This window comes from Curcuma longa, chromosome 7 (assembly GCF_044706935.1).
Source record: "Curcuma longa cultivar G26 ecotype Majalengka, Jawa Barat chromosome 7, ITB_CL_G26_1.1, whole genome shotgun sequence".
Taxonomy (NCBI): Eukaryota; Viridiplantae; Streptophyta; class Magnoliopsida; order Zingiberales; family Zingiberaceae; genus Curcuma; species Curcuma longa.
Window position 1 is genome coordinate 2,332,861 of NC_133867.1, and position 10,818 is coordinate 2,343,678.

The 10,818-nt window shown below is 35.1% G+C and overlaps 1 protein-coding gene across 1 annotated transcript; it reads left to right on the forward strand.

Moving 5' to 3' along the window:
* The first annotated feature begins 5,571 nt into the window (after positions 1 to 5,571).
* LOC141832427 (uncharacterized protein At5g39865-like) lies at positions 5,572 to 6,488 on the forward strand. Its single transcript, XM_074719931.1, has one exon. The coding sequence runs from the start codon at positions 5,596 to 5,598 to the stop codon at positions 6,169 to 6,171; it is 576 nt and encodes a 191-aa protein (XP_074576032.1). The 5' UTR covers positions 5,572 to 5,595; the 3' UTR covers positions 6,172 to 6,488.
* The last annotated feature ends 4,330 nt before the right edge of the window (positions 6,489 to 10,818 follow it).

The following is a 10,818-nucleotide window of genomic DNA, read 5'->3' on the forward strand; positions in this document are numbered from 1 at the left end:
AAAATGACCTGTAAAAGGAGCAGAGTATGACGCAACAAGTGTGGGGCTGGAGCGTGGGCTGTTTTTGCGAGGCAACGATAGCGGTAGCCACCAGACGATGATATTCCTTTTGAATTAAAGTGATGTGTGAGCAGGTCTGGCGAGGTTGTCTACCAGCACGTCTCAAAGCAGGTTTTTTGTGTTCCCACAGACGGCGCCAAATTATGTTCCTATTGAGATCGACTTCCGGACGCATCACCGGACCCCTCAGCATGCATGGGAAGAGAGGAGGGTGCATCCACCAGAAAGGGCCTCCATGCCGATCAGCCACCGGAGAGAGTTCTGAAACCATCATCGAAAAACAGAGGTCATCCTGGCGCCGGGGAGCCCCCGGACGGCCACTCCGACGCTCAAGTCAGCCCACGGACGGAGGAAGAAGTACAGTAAAATCAAAATACTGTAATGAAATGCTCAGCCCAAAAAAGAGAATGAGAGAGAGAGACCGGAGCCCCTTCTGAATACCTTCTGTGGCCTCTTTTATAACCTTGAGAAGATCTTGATGAGATCTATGCTGACAAGACAATGTCTTTGGGAAGATCTTGATATGACAAAATATGATCTTGAGAAGATCTTGATAAGACCTTTTCTCGAAAAGACAAGACACAGTCCTCATTTAATGTTTGACAAAGTCGTTTAATAGAGAGAGAGAAGATCACTTCTAACAAGTCACATCCAAGTTAAGACTTGTCAAATCTGATTATTCTCCTTTGACAGTCGGAGATATGAGTGCAGAGGGATGTAGCGAGACTGACTTGTGACTGAGGAGCAGAGCTGAGCTGCCGAGTGGGTTGTGGCAGGGCTGAGCTGCTGAGGGGGCTGAGTAGGGCTGACGAGCCGAATGGGCAGGCTGTGCTGCCGAGCCGAATGGGCCGGCTGTGCTGCCAAGCCGAATGGGCAGGCTGTGCTGCCGAGCCGAATGGGCCGAGTCCTAGATGAGGGGGCTATAACACCCGTAACAATTTGTTTCAAGAATTTGGCAATTTTATGTAAGCCAATTCAACACGCATAAAAAGTTGCTGATGTTGAAAAATGGCACACGAGCATTATATGTAAATTAGAGGATGTCGAACAGATCTAGAATAAGCACCATGTATCTTGAAAGACTGACTGGATGTTGTATTTGAAAATATTTCTCATCTTTTTGCCCATTAATTTCAGGTTCTGGTAACTGGTTTGCTGCACCTTGTGGGTGATGTGCTGAGATTAATCAACTCTACTCTATTGCATTAGTCAATAAGCTGAGCCAGTTTGGATTATCCAAGTCTTTACACTTTTATATGTTTGAAGAAACATTCAAGATTTCGTAAGCCATCATCCCGAGAATTTTGTTTTGATAGTTGAATGTTTGTTGCATGTAAAGGATCTCCTTAGATTTGTCTCTTCCTCTGCAAGCTCTCTGCCTCCACAATATTAATAATGACATGCATTTAATTTGTTAAGTCTGAATGTGATGGATTTGAATTTGTAATAGGGCTAAAACTATGCAATATATTTATTTAAGCCATCGTCCCGAGAAATTTTATTTGATAGTTGAATGTTTGTTGTAAAGGACCTCCACAGGTTTGTCTCTTCCTCTACAAGCTCTCTTCCTCCACAATATTAATAATGACATTTAATTTGTTAAGTCTGAAATGTGATGGATTTGGATTTGTAACAGGGCTAAAACTATGCAATATATTTGTTTTAAAAAATTATAATATGTTAGAACAATGAATTGTGTAATTAATCCTTATTTGATTATTTTTCAATCTGATTAATGAACCAACTGAGATACAAGTGCTCAAATTTATATAACTATTCTTTAGTCATTTTCCAATTTATATTTATCTTGTGACTATTCGATAGCTCTATAAATTTTTATTGATATTTATTCTTTGTTGTTATACTTGTATTATATAATATAGAGCATGATTTCTAAGTTTTGTTATTATTCTTTCTTTAAAAAGCTTTCCTTGTTATGTATAAATTGTTTAATTTCTAAAATGCTATGTAGTTTAAGTTTTGTTGTTATTCTTTAGAGAAAAATTTGTTAATGTAGAGAATCATTAGTTTTATTTTTGAAATACTCAGGTTAGGATCTTGTCTGAATCTATTCTTCATTTGAATTTGACATTCCTCAACAATGGAAGAAAATGGTAATGATGATTACCTATATATTCCCCAAGTTACAAATGATCGAAAGTTAAAAATTGGGAAGGAGGCATTTTCGTGCTATATATTGAGAAGTGGGTAAAGGATAAATAGTAACAAGAAAAATAAGATGACAAATAAAGTTTAGAAAATATTTATATATTTTAAACAAGGACATACTGATAATCAATGGAATAAATAGGTAAAAAGTGATCAACTGAGAAGGAAAAGAACACGTGACGAAGTTAGAACCGGATGTAAGTCAAAGATTTCACTTGTAAAGAAATAAACTGGACCTAATTGGATTGTTGCTAACTTTGTGGAAACTCATAATCACCCACTCTCGACTTTTTCAAATGTGCATTTGTTACGCTCACATCGTCATGTTTCGACAGTGAAAAAAGCATTGACTCAACAGTTTTCAAATGCCAACGTGTCAACCTGTCAACAAATGCGATTATTGAAAATAGAGTATGGAGGGCCTAAGCTGATAGGTTGCACGAAAAGAGATACTAGAAACTTTGAGAAAGAGTTAAGGGATGAAGAAAAAGGTATTGATGCTGAAACACTAATTGGATTATTTACATTTGAGAAAGAGAAGAATTCTAATTTTTTCTATGAATACAAGACTGATTCACATAACGGATTTAGTATGTATTTTTGGGCAGATCATGTATCAAGAAGGGCATATAATATATTTAGTGATGTAGTTATATTTGATACGACATATAATACCAACAAATATGAATTGATTTTTACACTATTTGTAGGAGTTAATCATCATCATCAAACAACTATTTTTGATTGTGGCTTTTTAAGTGATAAGAAAGCTAAGTCTTTTATTTGGTTGCTTAACAAGTTCATAGAAGTCATGCCTAAATGTGCACCTAAAGTTATCATCACAGATCAGGATCATGCTATGACGAAAGTCATTACACAAGTTTTTCCTCAAATAATGCATCAATATTGTTTGTGGCACATACTGAATAAATTCTCAGAGAAATTAGACCCCTTAATTTTTTGTGATAACTATTAAAGGATAAAGAATGTCATTGAAAATTCTACAACAGTGGATGAATTTGAAAAAAAAATGATAAATCCCAGTCAGTCTCATGGACTCAATCCCTGGGGGTGGTCGGCCCGGTCCCATGGAAGTTTCTCACCGACCAACAGTGGATGAATTTGAGAATTCATGGGAAGAGGTTATTAAGTGTGCTAATTTGGAGAATGATTCATAAACTTTGTTCATGGATATTATTCATAAATATTATTTATGAACAATTCACAATTCCTATTTATGAGTATTAACTAATTGAGCACATATGAACACATGTATTCAACTTGTTCATTAAATTTAATAAGTTATTCATTCTTATTTATTTAATTAATCTTGTATATATTGAACAAATATAAATAAGATCTTGCTAAGCCACATATCAAGTTTGCTATGAATATTTAGTTCATTTATAGTCTAAAAAAATTAATGAGCGGGGAAGGAGGTGATGTGAAGTGTTGTCTAGCTAGATTTATTGCTTACATTGAGAAGGGAGACAGTGAGGTAAGGTTAGGTGGTGGGCGCGAGGTTGGGAATCATTAATTAGGAAAAGGAAAGTCAACGTGAGGGGAGTGAAGTGAGACATGGAGTAGTGTTGTCCTAGCCCATGTTTGTAAAATCGTGATTCTGGATCATAGGATCACACGATGTTATGATTCGGAATACCAAATCGATCTTGGATTATGCATGATTGTTTTTTATAATAGAATCGGAATAGGATCGGTGAGATCGGAATATGATCAATAGGATCAGAGCAGAATCAGTAGAAGTTTTAAGAGATCATAAATTTTGACTCAGATTGGATCTATAATATATCAAATAAAAGTTTATTCAGAGATCTATAGTTAGTAATGGGTGAAACTCATAATTGCCTAGTTTCAGACTCAAAATATAGTTTAAAGCTTTTTAGAGACTTGGAAGATTTTTAATTTTTTTTTATTATCTTTTAAATTATTTTATAATTTAAGTTATTTTCGTCTTTTACAGAATTAGGGTTAGGGTTCTGAGACTCTGTTTAGTTATTTTTGAGTTAATTTTGTATCGATAATATTCTACCATTTTTTTTTCTAAAATGATGAGTTTTTGAATGCCTATTACTTGGTATCTACAGAATCAACAGGTTTTTAGAAGATTATTCTGGCGTTTGTCTTCAAATCAAAGGTTTCAATGGCTTCTACGTTAGCTACTTTATTGGTCTTTAAATTAAGAAATCTTGTGGGAACATTCTTGAGGTTAAATGCGATTATTGTTATTGTGTTAATATAAATTATATATATATTTTTGTGATATGAATATAAATATATATTAAATATGAATGGTAGTTAAATTATTAATTAATTTAAATTTATACATGTAATAATGTCATCTGTGGTATCGAGTGTTGACGATTATATATATAATGTATCATAAAATTTCAAAGATTTTTGGTAGAATCGTATGATTTTGTGATCTAATCTTGATCGATCCGATCCAATCCAATCCTAATCCCAATGCGATTAATTATGTTCAAACTTATTTATTAAAAATTTGACTGAGTTTAACTAACAACAAGGTTATTTTTATAATTTAAATTAAATATTTATTTAATACATAAAATTTATATATTTTTTATTCTTAACATATTATAAATAATTTAAGATTGTAAAATTTTATAAACCACTATATTTTTATATATTTAAATAAAAATAAAAATAAATTTATAATTAAATTTTATATAAATTAATAAAATAATTTTAGTTATAAATTATTCATGAACACTAATAAATCAAATTCACTCTATTTAACCTTATTTATTTTATATATTCGCTAATTATTAAAATAAATAAATAATTTTTATTGATCTGTATATCAAATTTATTTATGAATATTGTCTTAATTTCATTTACAATCTTAATAATGAGACAACGATAAAAGAAAACTAATTGAGATAAGACTCCTTTCTCCTAAATCTAATTGATGCGTGACGTCCAATTACCGACTCTTATCTATTTTCTTTGTTTAGGTACATTTTCCTTTTTATTTTTTATTTATAAAAAATACACTTTATAGTTTAAAATCATCAAAATGCACAAGGATCTTTTAGAAATAAAATTAAAATAAAAGGGTAAAATTGAAAGGGATAGTTTTTGTTTTCGTTATCAAAAAACATTTAAATTTGTATTTTATTTTATTTTTTTATCTCCAAAATATTGTTTATACCACTAAACTGTTTAAAATAATTCTAAATAATAAATATATTTTGAGAATGGAAAAAATAAATATAACATCATTTTTAATTAAAAAAACCAAAATAAAACTTTCCTTGGAAAACGCGATATTTACTTCTTTTTACTTCTTCCACTCCACGGAGAAGCTAGACAACGCGCACCGCCATGGCCGACATTTCCGACCACTCCGCCACCGACGAGAAGTCACCCTCGCTCCCCCGATCCTTGACCTACCACCACTGGTCCAGGTTCCCCTCGGCCCGATTGCTCGCCGACGATGACCCGACCAAGCGCCCCAAGGTCGTCCTCTACTGCACCTCCCTCCGTGGGATTCGCCAAACCTTCGAGGACTGCCGCTACATCGGCGCCATCCTCCGCGGACTCCGCCTCTCCGTCGACGAGCGCGACGTCTCCCTGCACGCCGCCTTCCGCCTCGAGCTTCAGGCCGCGCTCAATGGTCGGACCTTCGCGCTTCCCCAGGTGTTCGTCGGCGATCGATGGATCGGCGACGCTGAGGAGATTCGACAGATGCATGAGGCCGGCGAGCTCGGAAGGTTGCTTGGGGAGGTTGCTCGCCAGGACCCCGCCTTTGTCTGTCACGGATGCCGTGGGGTGCGGTTTGCGCCCTGCCCGACTTGTAGCGGCAGCCGGAAGGTCTTTGTTGAGGAGGAAGGGAGGATGCGGCGGTGCGTGGAATGCAACGAGAACGGTTTGGTACGATGTCTTGACTGCTGCTATTGAATGAGCTGAATACCGCAATCTTTAATCACTTCAAAGAGGACAGCAATCTACATTCAAGAACAACTAAATAGGAAGGCAGAAGGAAGTTTAAAATGGGCGTTTTCTTTTTCTGTTTGGTAGCTCCTCCTCCTCTTTTGTCGACGCTATTAAGCTAATTGCTTTGCTGTTGAAGAAAAATGCCATATTAGTTAGCTATAAATAATTTGAGACTGAGGTTTTCATTTGATGACTCTTTATATTAGGAAATTAACCTGAGGGTGGTTATTAATTTAATGCATTATCCTACAATATGTTGGTTTCTCTATGTAGATATACTTCTTTCTACTTCTGTTGTCTTGTTCAGTTATTTTGAGCATTGCATAAATGCTCTGTTTTGTGAATAATTGTATATTACAGTTGTTTTTGAGCTCTTAAATCATTTTCAATCTGTCTACCTGTTTTTTGTTCATTAGCTATGATATTTCTATGTATGATCTTGTGTATTTATCCTTGGATATTGGGTCAATCCATTTGTTGTGCTTTAATAGATGTTGTTTAATCTCCATTTTAAGCCAATTAAATGGATGCCATATACAGGTTTAGCTGTTTCTCTTTTGTTGATCAATCTTTGCACATATAGTTTCTAATTTATTTGGTGTGATCTGCGTGTGACATGTTGTTAGTAAATGGCTAGCAAAGTTCTCTTTTTTATTGTTCTTTATGTAGTGAGGTTTCCCACACCTCTTTAGGTATTTTTCTTATTTTCTATTGTTGCTAGTTCCCTTGGAGAGAAGGTTTCTACCTCTTGGAATTCTTTCTCATCTAGATATTAATTGGAGATGCCATAACTCATAACTAGATCTAATCTCATATCAATTTGAAGTATAATTGTTCAGTTGCTAAGCTCTTTAAATGATGATTATTGAGATGCCTGCCACTCGGTTGTGATGTTTGCTTGACGAAAGAAGGTGAAAGAGAGGGATACAGTGAGTGGCTTTTCACATAAGAAGAGTTGGATAGAGGAATGCTTCCTCAAGCTCTCTCAGGATTAATTTGGTGGAAAGACAAGGCCTGCCATTCTTTATACGTCCCCATCTTTTCGTTCATCCACCGAGCAAATTTGTTCATTCCCACCAAATTGGACACAATGTAATTTTTCCATCTCTCATGTTTGTACTGTCTATTTATTGTCTATAACTATTTCTGATGCTGATTATGTAAAGTAGGCCCTTTATTAGCTTATTTATGATCATCAGTGATTACAATGATTCCCTTTGACATTTACTGGAAGATGGAAGAAAGTTAATATAGATACACTGGAAAGAGCTTGTTCCAGAGCTCTCACATGACACGACTTTGTCTTTCCCATTGGTTTTGCTCTAAGAAGATCCGGAATTCTTTACAGCTTCAGATTCATTTATATGTAATATGATTTGAATGTTACATGACAATCTTCATACTGGATGGCCTATTTTGTAAGAGTGTGTCTAGTTTATGCTAAATTTATTTCATTACACTCCCTGTTCTATGTTCGGCGATGGCTGGTATATTCAGGTTCAGTACTTATTTGCTTCATCCTCTCTTGGGTTCACAGAAACTCATGAATTCAAATTTTGCTATTTCTACACTGGAGTCATCATGGTTGTGCCATGAGTGCTGCACAGGAACTCTTGTGTTTGCATAGTTTCTGGGACCAATTATCTTGATTTCTTGTTTATCCTTTGAATTTGCTTCGATCAATGTCAGTGGTTCTTCAGGACCTTACCTTGATACTATTTTCTTTTGGTACAATCTGTAGAACTTTGTGCCCACCTTGTATGTAAGTACTAAGTAAACATATGTTTTTTTTTTTTACATTTACTGCCTATCACTTTCTTGTTATCAGGCTTTTAGCAACACATGGCTACTTGGTACCAGGCTACAAGCCAACATTACTTTTTGAACCTTTATTTCTCTTGTCTGCTATGCCATATTTCTTATCTAGAACTTTTGCAGCATTTTGCTATTGTTTACAGTTATAATTCTCCATAATCAGTACCATCTAGTTTTTTTGCTTACATTATTTCTAATCATACTTTGTTTTGTATATTTTGGTTGAGATAGACTTACATTTTGTGCACTCCCATTCATATTGCAAATTAACAAATGTTTCCTATACTCCATATGGACTCCAGGCATTGTTTATTTCCTGTCATTTAGTCATTTTTTATGCATTCTTTAGTAAGCATATACATACTGACCTGTTAACTTATTTGTATTCTATGGTCATTCAGGCATCTTAAATTTGATTTTGGAATTAACAGTTTTGAGATAATTTTCAGCACCTAAACTTTCTTTCAGCTTTACAAACTGTGAGATGGAGTATATGCTCAGTCTCCAAATATTAAGGAAATACAGGTACTTCTCCACTTTTACTGCAAGCATTCTCTTGGCATTTCCAATTTGTTCTACCTTGAAGCAATCTTTTCTGATAGAGATTGTTTAGTGAGAGCAAAATCTGGTATTAGGAATCTAAAAGTTGTAGTGAAGCTTAACATAATGCATGGCAATCTTTGGTGGATGTAATCTCGATGATTATTCTCAAATCGATTTTGTAGACTCTACGCAGGGAATGCAAATTTGAATATATTTGCTAATCCTGGACTGAATTGGTCCCATAAACCCAAATGTGCGGAAGGTTGAATTTATTGTGATTAGTTGCTACCATTTACACCATGAAGATGAGCCTGGGGTGTCGAGGCGCAAGAAGTCATTATATATCTTAGTGGATGGGATCGAGTGATGGTTAGAATAATGATGATAACTACATGCTTCCATTATGGATTTGTTGCACGAGATTGTTCTAACATTTTCTTTCTACAGGACAGAAACATGACTTACCAGAGAAAACCATTCTTGCGTCTGAGATCCTCATTTGAGGGTCATTTGTTATCAAGTGGGTTATTTGATGATCAATAGAATAAATTGCTATGGCAAAGAAATCTTCCATGGTGAATATAATGATTGCCCGTGGATCTACCATAATATCTGACTTTGATCTGACTGCTCCTCTTTTTGCATGCAAGTACTAGGTGCAAATTCTATTAATTGTTACTTTCAACGTAGAGGCCCCATCCTGTCTTTAGATTGGAAACACAAAGCTGTTGTTTACTGAAATTAAGATGGACAAGATAAATGAAAAGATTTCTATGGCAAAAAAACTTTGGTCAAGTTGCTGCGGTAGGGTGTTTGGCATGTATTGGGTTGTTCTCCATTCCAAACAAGAAGTTCAAGGAGTCCCAGTCTTTCTAAACCTTGAACTGCAGAACAAGGCACTGATGTGTGGGTGGTTGTGGAACTTTATGAACTCTCATGCAACTGATTGTCCAAAATCTCTAGTTTAACTCTTAGACATTGGGTTGTATCTTCACCTACTAAAGAGGTCTTATATATGGAGAGGTATACTTCAAATGAGGGAATTTTTCCTACTGGCTATCAGATTTGAAGTGGGTATTATGTTCGTTACTCAGATTCATATTCATATTCATTGCTATCTGATTCATTTTTCTTTCCAATATTCCATATAGTTTACTTTCTAATCTTTACTTGCAATTCATTTACCCATTTTTCCCTATACACTCCTATCTACTCTGCTACTATTTTACTTGTCACAACACAAACTACTACTTTACTTGCCATAACACTGACACAACCTAGATGTCCCAACTTCACAAGGGAAAAGTCATTTTGTTTACTTACACTTTATATTACCCATTTTTCTCTATACACTCCTATCTACTCTACTATTTTGCTTGTTATAACACAAAATCTAGGTGTCCCCAAATCACTTAGGGAAAATCATTTTCTCTCTAAATTCAACCCTTTATAAATAAAGAACTCCACTAAGTTTACCTAGGTGAAAATTTTATTAATTGATATTTTGCCTAATGAAATATTGTGTAAGTTACAGAAGTATACAAGATGTAAAACATAGAGATTTTAACTTTTTGCTTATGCCTTCATAAGCCTCTTCAAAGCTCTAGGATCGAACTTGATCACTGATTACCATCAAAAATCTTTGTTCCAGAATTGAAGTCTTTTTACAAGCTACACAAACAGTTGCCTAAAATACACAAATCTGAGCTTACATTCACACATGACTCTCATAGCTCACAGTCTTTTTCATGTCTTTAAGATTGTTATCCAAAAGTTATGCTCCTAGGTTTTCCACATATACCCAAAGGTCGCACCTCCAAGATTCCATCTACTTGCTCAAAAAAACCTTGCTTCCGGGACTTTCAAAACTAAAGGTCGCTCCTCTAGGACTTTATCCACTTGAACAAAACTCACACTATTAGGACTTCCAATGTCTAAAGGTCACTCCTCTAGGATTTCATCCGCTTGCCTAAATGTCTCAGTTTTAGGATTTCACCATTTTATTAAAGGTTTAGAACTTCCGGTCCATTAGATGTCGCATACTATCCTTCTCCGATATCTACAAAAAAAATTGTAGTATGAAAATCTAACTTGAACTCAATATACCCTAAACATTTCAAATCCCTGTAAACTCAATATACACATTAGACATACAAGCAAATTCTAACTTGAACTCTTTTGCCACATATCAAAACGTCTTGGTCTACCCCAATCATTTTGGGGCTAATTGTACCAACATCCAATGATATTAGT